General features: G+C 35.4%; 1 protein-coding gene across 1 annotated transcript in view; it reads left to right on the forward strand.

Annotated features, from left to right (window-relative positions):
• The window catches only part of ZNF292 (zinc finger protein 292), a 95,097-nt gene that overhangs the window by 69,577 nt on the left and 7,762 nt on the right, over nucleotides 1-17,758 (forward strand). The window contains exons 5-8 of the mRNA XM_010834674.1: nucleotides 3,495-3,697; nucleotides 9,396-9,532; nucleotides 11,321-11,462; nucleotides 15,882-17,756. Of these exons, the coding sequence (XP_010832976.1) occupies nucleotides 3,495-3,697; nucleotides 9,396-9,532; nucleotides 11,321-11,462; nucleotides 15,882-17,756 (2,357 nt within the window). The remainder of the gene's footprint in view (nucleotides 1-3,494; nucleotides 3,698-9,395; nucleotides 9,533-11,320; nucleotides 11,463-15,881; nucleotides 17,757-17,758) is intronic.

Genomic DNA, 17,758 nt, shown 5'->3' on the forward strand with positions numbered 1-17,758 from the left:
TCCCAGGGCTGATCTCCTTCAGAATGGACTGGTTGGATGTCCTTGCAGTCCAAGGGACTCTCAAGAGTCTTCTTCAACACCACAGTTCAAAAGCATCAATTCTTCGGCGCTCAGCCTTCTTCACAGTCCAACTCTCACATCCATATATGACCACAGGAAAAACCATAGCCTTGACTAGACGGACCTTTGTTGGCAATCTGCTTTTGAATATGCTATCTAGGTTGGTCATAACTTTCCTTCCAAGGAGTAAGCGTCTTTTAATTTCATGGCTGCAGTCACCATCTGTAGTGATTTTGGAGCCTAGAAAAATAAAGTCTGACACTGTTTCCACTGTTTCCCCATCTGCAGGGTAGGGAGTGAAATTTGATGTGACTAGCTACTTAAGAATAAAGATAAAGCTTTTTTCAAGAGTCTGATCATCTTTGATGTGCTGTTATAACTTTGTAAGGAAAACAGGTCCTGGAGTGGAGAGAAATAGAGAAACATATAGAAGAATGAGGGAAGGAAAGCAGATAAAAGGAAAATGGAGAAGGAGAAGGGGGAACGTGGGGAGTGAGTTTCCCTCCCCTAAGGGGGAGGTTCTGAATAGAGGTTAAATGTAATCTACTTTTGATCCATTTGAACTGTGAGCTTCAGAATACATAATTACTTTCCTCTGAAAACAAATGCTACTTCACAGCTCTCTTACTTAAAGTGCTATTCTAACAAGTAGTAGGCACACTAGCTAAAGAATTTACTTTTTCTCATTGCATCACTATGTTAAGGTGGAAGTTTGCAAGACTGGGCTGCTTCTGGTCCCGGTTCTATTGTTAACTGGTTTTATGACCCTAGGAAGTCATTTGCCTTCTGTGAGCCTCAGTTTACTCATCTGCCAAATGATGGAGCTGGATAAAATGATCTATAAAGCTCCTTGTGCTCTAATAGTCTGTATTTCTTGGAAATCTGTTTTGCGCTAAGTGTGGCAATGGTTTCCCATTGTTTAAAAACACACACACAAGTATGTTTTTGAAATATATAGTAACATACTCTACTCTACTTGAGTTAGTACAGAAACTATTTTGTATAATTTGTCATTCTAACTACATGCTGGTCTTTGAGATTTTAGGGACTGTTTGAAATTCTATTAAGATTATCATTAGTTTCATTTAAAAGTTGCCACCTTTAAATAATTTCTTTGCTATGATCTTCAGAGTTCGCTGAGTATGAGTTTTTCTGGGAGTATGTGAAATAATTACCAGGCTTTTTACCACTAGTGTTTCCTGGAACCTCAGGCTGTTTCTTAAAGTCCATAACTTATAGCCAGAACAACTTTTTTAAAAAACTCTTATTTCCTTATGTTTTCATTGAAAATCTTTACAGATTTTGCTTTGGCTATTGAGTTAAACTATGAAAAGATATTTGCAGTGTAATTGTCCTAACAGAATCGTGTGATATTGAAAAGAAAAGTAATGCCCTATGTATGTCAGACATATCATCAGAGGTACCAGAGGGTTATACAGATAGTGTTATTTATCTGTGTTTAGTCTTTATACTTTTTTTTTTTTTTTGGTGTAGTTTAATGTGTAAAGAATAGAGAGTAGCAGGAATAAGGTCTAGACTTCAAGAAAAGGATGAAATTTGGGATCTTGTATTATTAAATTACTTATATGCTCATGGTTTTAATACTGAGGAGCTTTGATCATACTATTTTATAGAAGAATATTTTCACAGTGGAGTACAGTTAGAGCTAAAGTTACTAAATGGTAGCAAAGGATATTTACTATCCTTTGCTACCATTTAGTAGCAGAGAAAGTAGAGAGGAAGAACATCTTTTATTTTCCATGTTCTAACCCACAAATTACTTCCTAGACATGTTTTCCAGTCCTTTCACAAGTTTAGAAATCTTGTGTTTTATTTATAGGGCATATAAAATTTTATCACTTGAAAGCCTTCCAAAGGTTGTCGGCTAGCCGTCACCAAGTAAATTTTTAAGCACCATTTTCATCCTGGTAAAGAAAACTTAGGGAAAAGTTTAAATTTGTGTTTGTTAAGTTTTAAAATCTCCTTCACAAATTAGAAAAAAAGTTAAATTCTTCCTTGTAGTTCATCAGACAAGCACTCAGAAATCCAAAGTTTGAACAGAATGAATATTTATTATACATTAGTGGGTCTTACGGAGAAGGCAGTGGCACCCCACTCCAGTACTCTTGCCTGGAAAATCCCATGGATGGAGGAGCCTTGGTAGGCTACAGTCCATGGGATCGCTAAGAGTCGGACACAACTAAGCGACTTCACTTTCACTTTTCACTTTCATGCATTGGAGAAGGAAATGGCAACCCACTCCAGTATTCTTGCCTGGAGAATCCCAGGGACAGAGGAGCCTGTTGGGCTGCCGTCTGTGGGGTCGCACAGAGTCGGACACGACTGACGCAACTTAGCAGCAGCAGCAGCAGCAGCAGCAGTGGGTCTTAAGCAAGTGTTGAGGTTTATTGGTTGATACTTTTAAAACTTAGAGAACTTTCAGCAGACTACCCTCCAACCCCTTATTTATTTTTCCATGGATAATTTAAATTTGTCCTAAGACACCTATTAAGGCAAGATAGGGCTTCCCTGATGGCTCAGCGGTATAGAATCCACATGCAGTGCAGGAGCCGCAGAAGATGTGAGTTCCACCCCTGGGTCAGGAAGATCCCCTGGAGGAGGAAATGGCAACCTACTCCGGTATTTTTGCCTGAAAAATCTCGTGGATAGAGTAGCCTGGCAGGTTACAATCCATGGGGTCACACAGAGTCAGACATGACTGAGCATGCATGCTCAGACTTCACCTTTTAAAATGAAAAATACATCAACAGAATTGAACACAATATTAGTTGAATTTCATCCTCTAGAATATCCAAACATCCTTTTGTGGTTACCATATAAGAATCCTCCTGCCATCACAGGAAATGCCAATAGAGACAGGTTCAATCCCTGGGTCGGTAAGATGCCCTGGAGTAGGAAATGGCAACCCACTTCAGTATTGGCTGGAATAGTTTATGGTCGGGGGAAACTGGTGGGCTTTAGTCCATGAGATTGCAAAAAGTGAGGCACAACTGAGGGACTGTACATATACACATGAATGTGTAATGCCCTCGCCCTGCAGATTTCTAGAAATGCTAACCCCTGATATTCAGGAATAAAAGCTGTGGGAGAGAGAATTTAGTATAATTTTAATAATACTGACTCGGAATCCAATGCAAAATTATTTTTATAATCAGGAATTCAACTCACCTCATTGTAAATAACTATAAATGGTACTTTAAGGGGCTAAAGTATTAATGCAACTCTAAAAAATTAACTACATAATCATCTGCTTATAAGATCAAATATTTTGTGACAGTCTGAGAATAATAGAAAATTGCAACAACAAAAAAGTTTAGTTTCTCTGCTTTAAACAAATATTCCTTGTAAGTATTTGTATTGCAAATGAACTATTTGCCAAATGTTAATAATCTATTATGTCTTGTTTTTTAAAGTGAATGAATTTTTAGCTTTTGAGGGTCCCATCTTGTTGGATATGAGAATTAAACATCTAATCAAAACAAATCAGTTAAGTCAAGCAACTGCTCTAGCAAAGCTGTGTTCTGACCATCCAGAGATTGGTACAAAAGGTAGTTTTAAGCAAACTTACCTTGTCTGTCTTTGTACATCGTCACCAAATGAAAAGTTAATCGAAGAGGTGAGTATGTTTTCTTTTGTTAGTAATTATTTTTTAAAGTAAAACTAATAATTTTTAATTACATTAGAATGTCTTTGACTTCCTTTTCTCTTAAATAGTGAAGAGCCATTGTTATCAGTGTTAAGTTTTTGATGTGCTCTTAGATAGTGATTGTAAGCAGCTTGCAGGATTATATGTAAACATTTCACCTGGCTTCTACTTTAAATAAATTGGCTCTTTTTTATCGGAAAGATGGTGGTAGCTTAATTTAGCTAGCATTTTTTATTAGTGTTCAGGCTTTAATTTCAGTTTTACCTGACTTCACAATACTTGCAGATTTTATTTTAACTAAGTAACTTAAAAAAATGTATGTCTTCCCCCTAAGTATACTCTCTCTCTGTCCCTCTGTATACGTATCTATCTCTGTATCTATCTATATTCATTTTTATTTGCATAGTTTAATTTAAATTTGCATGTTTAGTTTTTGTTTGTAAGACAAGTGATTGTGTTTTTTTCACTTCTAGTTGGCATAAAGTATAGTATTCATGTATTTGTGTATTTTATACTACAGATTTCTAAAAGTAGAATCGTAATCCAAATGGAATTTTGCATCTTAGAGGACTCAATTCCAAAATGAAGTTGAAGATAGGGTAGGAGAATTGAAAGTTGTTGATCAAAAAAGCAGAATATGTATATAAAGACAGTAGATAAAGAAAACTATAATACATTGGACAGTGATGTGTATATATGTCTTATTATCTCTAATATAAGTATCCTTTGATTCCAGAGCAGTAGCAAATGGAGAACAAAGGGATTGTGGGACAGATTTTAGGATATGCAAAGGGAGAAGCTGAAATAAAAGAGAGGACAATTAACAGAGGGTGCATGATCCCCTGAATAGATGGAGATTGTAATCAGAATCCAGAAGAAAGATAACCTCTAACAGAAAGCTAAATGGCCACATGAGGTTAAAGGTTGGAATTATAATGGTGATTGTGCGATTTTTCTTGAGAACAGAAAAGAGGAAGACGATAGCCTTGGACCAAGATGAGAAGCCTGTAGTGTATGTTTTGGATAATGAGGATCCTAGGAAGAGTGATGGCATGCAGTTTCTAGACCGGATGAAGTAGAGCCAAGGGCTCTGGCTTAGGAGATCATTAGTTTGGATATTAGCTATTTTTCTCTTTAGTGTTTCTCTTTTATCTCAGGTAATGGCTTTTTCATTGCTGTTTAGTAGGAGCTAAATAGAGGATTGAAATTTTCTTATTAGTCAAGAATAACTTTGTAGACAATTTATTGGCAAATATATAGTTTCTTGAGATACAGCCTTTGAAATGTGTGTGACATTTTTTAGTCCTTAAATAGTTATTATGATATTGCATCCTGTGTATTTTTCAGCTTCATTTAAGTTTTTATTATCAGTTCAGTCCCAGCCCTTAATTAAGTCTGTCCATCTGCTCATCCTTCCTTCAGGAGATTTTTATTAAGTAAATGAAAGGTGTCATCTAAACACTGAGGGGGTTGTAAGTGAGTAAAGCATGGGTCCTTAGAAGCATACCTTCTAGCAGGAAACTGTCTAAAGATAGGGTGGTTACATTAACTTCTAAAGTCCTGTTTGAAGTTGAAGACTGAATTTGTTATCTCCAGGAAAGTCTCTGTTTCTAGCTATCCTGAATAGTCAAAAAAATCTTGCAGCACTGAACCTAAATTCCCTCTTGGTTTAATTATCCAGAGTTAAGTAACAACAGCCCACCCTGCTGTGGGAGATCCTCAGGAAAATTCTATCTCGGATGTCATATGAAGTTGTTTTTTCCTTCTCATTTTAAGCAGGTGGAATTAAGATACTTCATGTTCTTTAAGCAGAGTACACAGAATCAGTTTCCCCACCCAGAAGCAAAACTAGATCACATGCTGTAGAACAGAACAGGATATGTGTAAGTCTAACAACATTTCTTGTTAGAAATCCCTTTTCACTTAGAGATTGTTTGATTATTCATTTATTTTTCTATTAGAAACATGTTGAAACTGACTCTTCATTGTTCCAAGTGAAGTAAATTATGTCATCACTTCTGCCCCAGGGAGAGTAATCACTTTGGAGCAATTGCCCAAACATTGCCCCCTTCGAAAGAGGAATGCTCTCTCCCTCACATGACCCACTTGAAACATTTCCTTTACCTATATGGTTCTTGTAAACATTTGAGGTTTTTACCCATTCCTTAGACTAGGTGGGAATAGATATTGGAAAGAGTCAACCATGACCTGGACCTATAGTCTGTGTCCAGATGAGCCAGTAAGCAAGGAATTGACTATTTCTCAGGACCCTTCCACTGTGATAGAAATAACAGCTAGCCCTGGTGGATGGCCGAGGAATGAGGCTGAGAAAGACCAGTGTTTATCTGGCTTCTCTTGAAGGACTGGGCTTTGGCCTGGGTTCTTGGTGTCATTATAAAAATGAAGTTAGAAGTGTTTATGTATTCAGTATTTCTATTGGTTTTGTTGTCAAAATAAACATAAAAGTAAAATCTTCTACTTTGTCTCTCTCTGTTATTTCCCATTTGACCCAAGTAATCATTAAATGTGAAATTTGTTTATTTCTAATATTTTTACATAGAAACATACTTCAAACATGCACACATCCTTGCTGCTAGGCACTTTTCCTGCTCTTAGTATGGACATCTTTCCATGTCATTTCTTTATAAATCAACCTCATTCCTTCTTCTGGCTGCATAATTCCATAGTATAGGTTTGTAATTAATATTTTAGTCAAACTAGAGGACATTTAAATTGTTGCCTGGTACTTATTGATAGATCCTTTCATTCTTCTTGGGAGTACACTGGTGGGGTAAATTTCTGTAAGTAGAATTGCTGAATCAGAGAACCTACACATCTTAAATAGGGCCGTGCTAACAACCCCTCCCCCCCCAAAAAAAAGATTATATGAGTTATGCTCCCATAAACAGTATATGAAATTTTTTATTCCTTAACACTATAGAGTATTTATCTTTTAAATCTAGCTTAAGATTTTGCTATTCTGAGAGTTTAAAAAAAAACAGCTAATTATTTTAGTGTAACAGGTTTACCGTTTAAGTCCTTTTCTGGATGGAGGAAAGCAGTTTTATTTTGATAAGCAAAAAGCTTCTCCTGAAATGTGTTTAAGCCCATACATTTTAAAAGTGCACTTAGTGAATGTATGTGAAATATGAAGTGTTCTGTATTTTTTGAGTATCTGGCAGAAGGCCATATTAAAACATAAAAGTCATTATTTGCAGTTTTGAAATAATTTTTACACTTTACAAAGGGATTTAGAAAAGTATATCTTTAACAAACAGATCATGCTAATTGACTTTAAGAGTTTTATTCATATTTTTAAATTTTCTAGTGTTAAATTTTTGGTCATTTTTTCAAAGCAATACAGAGTAGATATTTGTAACACATAAATAGTCCCTATATTGGTAATATATTGATAGTCCTTACTTTATGCTGCCTTGGATTATGAAAAATAGTTCTTGCTCATTGATGGCTAAAGTTGACCTATGTTTCACTTGCACAGTTTTAATTCAGCCATTGATTAGGTTTCATTTTCTCTGTAGTGTCCTCTTTTTTTTCAAGTGGGGTATCTATATTAGGGAAATAAAGGCTATCGAATAGTGCATAGTAAAAATTGCTTCCATAGCATACCAATAAAAAGTGAAGTTTTCTGTGTAATTAAATACAGCAGATGTTTCAGTTCGTATGTTGTGTATTTGTGAATTTATAGTTGTTTGTTTATAGTACCTTTGTTGTTTTTATATTTTACATAGATACATGTTTTATTATTAAGTGTAAGCTAATACAGATAATATCCTTGGAAAAACTAATTTATTATATATAATGTATACATTTTGCATTATCTAACCATTCAGTAAGAACACCTTAGGTTTTTAAAACACATGGAAATTTGATTCAAAATAAATTAGACTTTCATGATTTAAGAATTTTTTTAAAATTGAACTTGTAAAATCAGCATTGATCAATGAAGACCCTCAATGTGCTTATGCAATATGCTTATGTAGAAGTCTAGAAAAAGCACAGACTTTGAAGCTAGATCTGGGTTGAAATCTTGACTGCTAATTAAGCACGCAGCTTTGAGCAAGTAACTTAATTCTCTAAGCCTTGTCTCTAAAAGAAATAGTATTAGTTTAAAAAAAAAAATCGTAGTAGTATTTACCAGGCAAGCCATTGTGTTGGTTTAGCAGTGCTGTTCCTGAAGAAACTGACACAAATAAATGAATAGGAGAGTAGCTGCTATTTTTATTATTACTGACATCTTAATGTATAAAATGTTACTAATACCTATCTAGTAGAAAAATTATGATTAATAATTATATACATGTATAAGATGTCTAACAATACATTTAACTTATTGTAGGTATTTGAAAATACTAATTGTATAAATGTGTATTGTTCAGCCCTTTTTGTGTTTGTTTACATAGGGTTCCTTATAGATAAAGATCTATACAAAAGAGGAAGACACAGGAATAATGGAAAAAGTACTGTGCCAGGGAATTCCAGGATTTGGGTTTTAATCATAACTCTTATACTAACTTCATATTTACTTTAAGAAGTGATTGTTCTTAAACACATAGATTCAGAGTTGGGTCTTAGTGTTTTATAGCTTGATTTACTGTGTAAAATGGAACTTCTGAATCTGTCCCCTTGCAGTCTTTATCCTTGTTGTCAAAGATCAAACCTCAGGATTACCCCATTTCCATTCAGACACTTGTTTAATTCTAAACACCTTACATTTTACACACAGACACACACAAACACACACACTTTTCCTGTACTCAAAAATTAATGAGGAGACACAGAGATTAACAGAGATATGTGTAGTTAGCTCTGTGGTACATGGGTGCTAATGGTTTGTATTGATCTTCAATTCTTTTTGCCATTTGACAGTTGTACCATGTTAATTCTGTGGAACACCAGTGATTTGGGATTGTATGCTCTTTGTCACATCTTTATCTTAAAGCAAATACTTATAGAGATCATAGGTAAATTCTGATTGTTTTATGTAGTAAATCATTGTAGTAGAGATAATAAATTTTAATTTTTAAAAAATAAGCAATAGATGTAAGTGCATAATTAAATGAAGCAAGTTGCCTTCATCTAGGTTATACTTATGCATGCATGACTTGACAAGCTTTGAGATGGAATGAATATATATGAAAAGAAAAATAATGGAGATTTATAGAACTCTGAGGTGAGCTTCATTTAAAAGTGGTATAGCTACATAAAATGTTTCATGTTTTATTTTATTCCCTCTGATGAATAGACACTTTGTTTTTTAGTCTATATCCAGTAAATGTTTGTCTTTTTGTTCATTCTAATGCTTTTTAAATTACTGGATAAAGGGGAAAAAATACAAGTAGCAGCTTTTCTTTTTCAGTATTATAGACCTGATTTAATGGGTAGAGGTTGCTTATAATTAGCATTAGTTATTTACGTATAAATGAACAGTTGTAAAGGTCTTGAAAATCATTGGTTCTCTGACTTGAAGAAAGATTATTTTTTTTAACAGTAGCCCAGTCATGACAAATTATGAATTGCTAATTTATGAGTTAATGAGGTTTTGCCAAAGAAAATGATCTGTACATATTAATAAAAATTGTAAAGTATATTACTATATATTCTAACATAAAACCATTTTATGGCATATTTCTGTATCCTTTCTCTGTAGATTTCAGAAGTTGATTGCAAAGATGCCCTAGAAATGATCTGTAACTTAGAATCTGAGGGTGATGAAAAAAGTGCTCTTGTCTTATGTACTGCATTTTTATCACGTCAGCTTCAACAGGGAGATATGTACTGTGCTTGGTGAGTTGATTTTCTTTTGAAAAGAGAAGGTTGTTAAATAAGATTACAGATAGGTTGTGCAGATACCTTAAGAACATATTTTTAAAAGTCTTTTTAGTGTTACCAAGACAAAAAAGCTTATTTTCAGATACTATATGCTGTGTAAACTGATTATCAAGTAGTTCATATTATAACTTTAAAATTTTTTTGTATTAAGAGACCACACAATTTCTTAGTATACCAGTAATGATCATATAATGATCAGTTATAATTAGGAAAATTTTAAATGTTGGAAGGTGAAAGAAGGGCTTATTTTATTTAATGCTACAATAAAAATGTTTTCAGCTATGTAAGCCACCTTTAATTTAATGTATGTATTGTTCCTTTGCATATTGCACACTTTTTGCTATTAATGCATAACTAGGTGCTAGTCATTAATGTGTAGAAATATAGTTCATTTACCCACTTACGAGGTGTCATTCTGTTAATACTTCACTAAATTCTTCAATACACATTTCTTCATATGGTACATTCCCTAGTGTGCAAACCTGTTAAATATATCATCTTTTGGGAGGATACAGATAGCAGGGATAATTACTTCAGTTAAATCAAAAAACTTAAGATCAGCTGTCTTAAGTTGGTGTTAGCTCAGACTGGCGATTTATCTGATCAGTCGACTGTATTATTAGTCTTAAGTGTTGTGCTTGTATTGTGGAAACACAAAAGAAAATTTAGTGTACAACATTCTGAAATTTAAGAATATTTACCTGAACTGTGAGGGTGAGCTCATGGTAGGAAGTGGCAGTACAGGGAATTGAGTTGAGATAGAAAAATCAACTAGAAAGCCTGTAAGTAGTTCAGCTGGGAAGTTAGGAAAGTTTCCTGTGGATATGGGGTGAGGTGAGAGAAATGTTTGAAGAGGCTGATAGATAGGGTCAGTAATAATGATGCGTTAAATTAGAAGGGCAGTGAACCAAAAAGAATGTTAATTATCCTTTTCATGTATTAACTTTCAGGTTTCAGGAGAGATCAAAGTGGGGAATTCTTAGAAAAAACTAAAGAGGTGAAAGTGGTCAAAACTAGAGAGACAGATTCTGAAGTCTTCAGTGTGCAGGTTAAAATCCAGTAGATGAGCGGGTTATTCAAGTGGATGGTGAAAAGGGCAAATTTTGTAGGACTGGAAACTGAGGAGCTAATTGGAAAGGCCTGTATGGAGAATACTTGAAGTAGCAAAGATTTGTGTGGAAGTTAACTGTGGAGGACAGAGAGAAATAGGATGATAGGTAAAAAGGTGGAAAATTTCTCAGTTCAGTAGGGTTATTTCCTAACTGTGGTAGCACAGAGCAGTTCTTTTCTTCTGGGTTCTATGTCATCATTGATTCTTAACATTATCTAATAATAAATTATTAGAAGATAAAAATTAAATGCTTTTTAAAGATCATTTTGCCATTGATGCATTTTATATATACACATGTATTTTGCATTTCTTATTACTTTTAAAGTTCAGATGTGGTGTGTGTATCTTGTTTAAATGTGAGGTATGTATCTTATTTAAATGTCACGTGCTTTCCTAGTAAAAGGTAGTGAGTGCTTCTTTGAGATTGAAAAATCTTAATAAAATGATAAATCATATCTTGATTTTATTTAATAAGTCTCTAGAAAATTGAGAGTCTTTTTCTTTTAAACCTCATTCCACATATAGCTTTAGAATCTGAAACTAGTTTTAATTTCAAATGTAATTACTAGACTAAGTTCATGATTTTACATTGCACCTCCAACTTACTTTTTTACTTTTTTTTTTCTTTTTAGGGAACTCACTCTCTTTTGGAGTAAATTACAGCAGAGAGTAGAACCTTCTATTCAAGTGTACCTAGAAAGGTGTCGTCAACTTTCTTTGTTAACCAAGACAGTATATCACATTTTCTTCCTGATTAAAGTTATTAATTCAGAGGTAAGAATGATCAAGGTATCTTAATTTCAGATATGTAAATTACACATTTAATATGTGTACTTCCAGTGACTTTTATTTCATTTAATGCTTTGAACATTGATTTTCTTATTAGTCCTTAATTTTACTTGATACAGAGAAACTTAAAAATGCAAATAAGAGCCAGGGGCTTGCTCTTAGCCCAAAGACAAGCAATGTATACATAATACTCATATTTTATCATTCCACAGTTTTTCTTCTAGGTGTTACACTGTTTTGATAATTTGGTTCTATATAAATTTAGAAAGTGTAAAAAGAAATATAGCTTCCTTTGCTTGCCATCTGGCAGACTACAGTATCTAAAATTCCTTCTTCTACAAAAGACCAAGAAATACTTGATGAAATAAAACATTGTTCTTAGTGCTTAGCAGCTTGATTACAAGAATAGTGGAGAATTCCCTAGGCTCAAAAAGAAGAATCTAAAAATTGGAGTAGAAACTTTGAGCTGAGGCTAGGGTTCTCTTAACCTGCTGGGGAGTGGGGTGTGTTAGAACTTGGAGCAGCTAAGGGGTTTGAAGTTTTATATCCACACAGGGATAAGAGATAGGATCTTGGACCCTTTTAAGTTGGAGATTTAGAACTGAGTTCCATGTCCCCCACCTCCTCTCCACTAACTTGTAAAGTACTATAATTTCATTGCAAAGTGAACTAGGAAAATATTACTTGAACACAGATGATGGTCAGGAACCTTGTACATGTCCATCTGGACTATGGGTCAGAGAAGGAAAATATTTTCCCTAACAAATTATAACCATAGGTCTGCCCTCACACAGATTTAGGGTCCACATTTACCCTACACTATAACCAGGAATCCCCACATCAAGTGAGTGTCAGGGAAGAAGACCTTTTCCTCTCCATTTCCTTCTTAGTTATGTTGGTTTTTCTAAGAATTAAACAGACATGGGGCAGATTAACAGGAGAACACCAAGCAAAAGTTTAATAACAGATATACATAGGAGAGGCCCAGGAAAACTAAGAAGCTCGCCAAAATGGCCAAAATCCTCACCTTAAATACCACTTTCAGTTAAAGACAAAGAGAGGATGTTGGGAGTAGCGGTTTGGGCCTTCAGAGCAAAAGGAGGCAGTTCACATGGAAATGGAAAAGCAAGTGCTTGTTGGGTCCTGCAGAGACAAGGGGACACAGTGGACTCTGATCTCCAGGCCCTGCAGAGTCTCCTCCACCATGCCCAACCCATGTTCTTTGCAGATACATCTGGGATAGCTCTGTTACAGGAACAGGCCCTTTTTCTAAATTCTTTTAGTTGATAAAGAGGAGTTTTGGGGGGTAACAAGAAAAACCTTCTTAGTCTCTTCTTAGTCTTCTGTTTCTTAAACATAATCAGCCTAAAATAATCCTCCTGTCAAAGAGACACATTTTAGGGTGGTGGAGTTTGCTCCCCTACATAAATAATATTTGAAAAGGTAAGCGTGAAGTCCTGGGCTGGTAAATGCCTAGGATTCCTGGCAGAAGCAAATTGAAGAACTACTTTGGAGGAACATACCTTCAATACATGATTCTTTGATAAAGTTCTTCTCAAGATAGGTTCACCATCAAGATTTACAATGAAAATGTCATCCATGGGCAGTTTTTGAGGAGAGAACTAACAGTAGGATTAAACTTTTTAAAGGATAAAAAGTACATAAATTACATATATTTAAAGACATAATTTAATCATAAATATCTATTAAGCATACAAAACAATCCAACATGAATGAATTTCAGTAGACAGAATGATGGAATCATTTGCTTAATTCTTTAAATACAGTCTGATAAATCTATAAAATACATATATTTAAAGATATAAAATAAGGAATGAAAGTATGAAAAAGAGAGAGGGGTCCTATAAAATGACCAGGCAGATTTTAAAAAGAGTCAAAAGAACTTTTAGAAATACAAAAACATAATCATAGACATGAAAACAATAGATGGATTAAACAGTACATTAGACAAAATTCTAAAGGGAAGTGATAACAGAGATTGCATATGTTTCCATTCATTTACTAGCAAAAATCAGAATCCAGCTTTTACAAAACTAATTTCTTTTGTAATAGTAATCCTTGTAGGAATGCATTTGGTTTCCACTTTAAAAGTACACAAGGGATGCCAAACAGGTCTTAGGGATCCTTGAAAGCTAGGATGTAGCTAGGATGTAGCATGACATGAAGTATTTGTATGTATAATTTTATTTTTGAAAGTAGGGTCCAGCAGACATTCTTACTGTCTTTGATCTTTTAAGATCTATATTTGGTCCGTAAATCTTACATGTATCTTTTGCTTTTTTTTTTCTCCTGAAATAATTTCTCTTCATTTTCAGGATTAAAGAACAGGAATGAACAGTAAAGGAAAGAACAGTAAAGAACAGGAATGTTTATCTGGTGTACCCCTTTCCCCTTTGTACCTCAAAACTCTAGGAGTTGTTGAGAATTGTTGCCCAGCTACTCACATAATGAGTATTAAAATAATTATTTCCTTCTTAAACTGTAATTGAGATCTGTAAAGAAAATGGAGCAAATAACTTAGTTCATCATTTTATTTATTTTTTCCTAGACCCCTGCAGTCAAAGAGTTGAAAAAATAAAGCCCTACCCTTAAGGACCTCATTTTTGCCGAGACACATTACCAGTTGCTTTGTAATGTGTCTTTCTTTAATAGTGGAATATCGAGACTCCTGAGAGGGAAAGAGCACATGGCTTAGCACAGTCTCTGGTATAGAGTAGGTGCTGAGTGAAGAAAGAAGAGGGCCCTCTAACCCATTTACCTATTAGACTCTCAAGTAGTGTTGGCCAAACAAAGTTCCTAGTAACCAAAAAAGCATGAAAAGTAGTATAAAGAAAAAAACTGTTTTCTCCTCTGTTCGCTACTCACTAAGTGCTTCTGAGCACCACGTGTGTGATTTTTTTCCTACACTAAGTACTCCTCTGATTCTCCAGACACCAGTTCAGTGTTCTGTAATTTAACTCAGTTCTGACACTGTTCACCTAACTCAATCTCTACTCAACTCTAAAGATAGTTGACATATAACCAGTTTATGAATTGAATATTACCTGTAAACTTAATCATCAGTCACACATACACAGAAAGATAAAAAACTCAAAAGAACAAAAATTTTGATACTGTTTTGTTGGCCTTATTTGTTAAGGTTTCAAATTGATTTACATCATTAAGATGGCCAGTTCAGTTTCTCAGCCTGTTTCACCCACTCTTCTTTTGGCCCGCAAATCTAAGCTTCCCTTTCAGTAAAATATTTTGTTTTCTTAACCTGTGAAAATACAAATCCTTTCAGCTCTTTTGAACTTCTTTTGACTTCCTTGCCCTTTGGTCTAAAGCACACATATTTCATTACCCTGAATGTGGCCACATCTTGTGACTGGCTTATTTTTCAATTGTTTGTTCTCTTTTAGCCTTTTAAAACCCATTTTTCTCTCTTCATATATTTTTCAACTGACTCTTACCTGTGTTACTGCTATATTACCATAATAGTTCAAGATGCTAATTCAAAAGGATAAAAGGTTTGTTGTGTCTTCTGCTATTCCTTATTCTTAGGATGTTCCAGTCATGAGGTAGGTGATTTGGCATTCAATTTTGGGCTTCCCTCGTGGCTCAGCTGGTAAAGAATCCTCCTGCAATGCAGGAGACCTGGGTTCAGTCCCTGGGTTGGGAAGCTCCCCTGGAGAAGGGAAAGGCTACCCACTCCATCCAGTATCCTGGCCTGGAGAATTCCATGGACTGTATAGTCCATGGGGTCGCAAAGAGTCGGACATGACTGAGCAACTTTCACTTCACTTCACTTTATGATCAAATTAGGATTCCCAGTATTAAAAAAAGAACTTTATTCTCAAATGTGAGAATCTCTTTTCATTGCTAATGAGTTAGGAATTATGGGGACATTCTCAGTTTTATAACTGAACTAAGAGGGTTGTTGTTTTCAGAAGGATTGTAAATACAAACTTAGGAAATGAAATTTGCGATAAAGTTAATGACGTTTCTTGATCACTTACTATGTGCCAGACATGATACTTTAGATCCATGTTATCTATTAATGTTCACAGCAGTTTGATTAAGTTTAAGTGCTGTTTTGATCTCTTATTTTATATTGTGATATGAAAGATCAGAGAAGTTAAATAACTTCCAAATTTGCTAGGACATTACATGATTTTATACTCTTGTCTTAGCTACCAGTGTTTATGTTTTTTGCTATTCTCTACAGCTCATTTCACACACACACACACACACACACAGCCACGATGCTTGGGAGGGGTTATCTTCATAGATGGTCTATTGCAAAATTTGAGAAAACAAACCTCAGTTTTAAAATGACTAAATTCACAAATCTGCATTGATGAGTGTAAATTAAGGTAACATTTCTTGCTTGCTTCTTCACAGACCGAAGGAGCTGGACTTGCCACTTGTATAGAGCTGTGTGTAAAAGCTCTTCGCCTGGAATCTACAGAAAACACTGAAGTGAAAATATCTATCTGCAAGACCATTTCATGTTTGTTGCCTGATGATCTGGAAGTTAAACGTGCTTGTCAACTGAGTGAATTTCTTATTGAGCCTACAGTAGATGCATATTATGCTGTGGAAATGTTGTATAACCAGCCAGACCAGAAATATGATGAAGAGAATCTTCCAATACCAAATTCTCTACGCTGTGAGCTCTTACTTGTATTGAAAACTCAGTGGCCCTTTGATCCAGAATTCTGGGATTGGAAAACTTTAAAACGACAGTGTCTTGCATTAATGGGAGAAGAAGCATCCATTGTGTCTTCAATAGATGAATTAAATGACAGTGAGGTTTATGAGAAGGTAGCAGACTACCAGGAAGATAGTAAAGACACTTCTGTGAATGGTGGAATTGGTGCTAATTCTGGCCTTAGAGACATTTGTGATGAAAAGCAGAAAAAGAGAGAGATAAAACAGTTAAGAGAGAGGGGATTTATATCAGCTCGGTTCAGGAATTGGCAAGCCTACATGCAGTATTGTGTGCTGTGTGACAAAGAGTTCCTTGGTCATCGAATAGTACGACATGCTCAAAAGCATTACAAAGATGGGATTTACAGTTGCCCCATATGTGCAAAGAACTTTAATTCTAAAGAAACTTTTGTCCCTCACGTCACGTTGCATGTTAAACAATCAAGTAAAGAGAGACTGGCAGCTATGAAACCATTAAGAAGGTTGGGAAGGCCTCCTAAGATCACAGCTACCAACGAGAATCAGAAGACAAATGCTGTGGCCAAGCAGGAGCAGCGGCCAATCAAGAAGAACAGTCTCTATTCCACAGACTTCATAGTGTTTAATGACAATGATGGCTCAGATGATGAAACTGATGACAAAGACAAATCTTACGAGCCAGAGGTGATCCCAGTCCAGAAACCAGTACCTGTTAATGAGTTCAATTGCCCTGTCACTTTTTGTAAAAAGGGCTTTAAGTACTTTAAAAATTTAATTGCTCACGTAAAGGGACATAAGGATAATGAAGATGCCAAGCGCTTTCTTGAAATGCAAAGCAAAAAAGTTATTTGCCAGTACTGTAGGCGGCATTTTGTAAGTGTTACTCATCTCAATGATCACTTACAAATGCACTGTGGCAGTAAACCATACATCTGTATACAAATGAAGTGTAAGGCTGGTTTTAACAGCTATGCGGAGCTCTTAACCCACCGAAAGGAACATCAAGTCTTTAGAGCAAAGTGCATGTTTCCTAAATGTGGTCGAATTTTTTCAGAAGCTTATTTACTGTATGACCATGAAGCACAGCATTATAATACCTACACGTGTAAGTTCACAGGTTGTGGTAAAGTTTACCGTTCTCAGAGTGAGCTTGAAAAGCATCTGGAAGATCACAATACGCCTGAAAAAGTGCTGCCTCCTGAAGACCAACTTAATTCAGCCAGAGATTCTGTTCAGCCTTCCAGAGTGAATCAGAGTGCAGAAGGGAATGCTGAGAAAGAAAGATCCATGCTTCCTTCAGAAAATAGTGTTGAAAACACCATCCCAGCTGATAAAAGTGGTGCTTGGGATAAAAGCAAGGCAGAATCACCTGTGACCAAGCAAGACCAGATTTCTGCTTCGGAGCTTGGGCAGGCTGATGGACCACTGCCAAATGGTTTGGGAAACGCTGCTCCCACTCCTCTGCTTCAGGCCAGTGAAGTAGCCGTGTCCATTAAGGTGTCCCTCAATCAGGGGATCGAGGAGAACTTTGGAAAGCAAGAAAACTCAACTGTGGAAAACACTGGTGAATCACTGGTCACAAACTTACA

This window comes from Bison bison, unplaced genomic scaffold, assembly GCF_000754665.1.
Source record: "Bison bison bison isolate TAMUID 2011002044 unplaced genomic scaffold, Bison_UMD1.0 scf7180017864035, whole genome shotgun sequence".
NCBI lineage: Eukaryota > Metazoa > Chordata > Mammalia > Artiodactyla > Bovidae > Bison > Bison bison.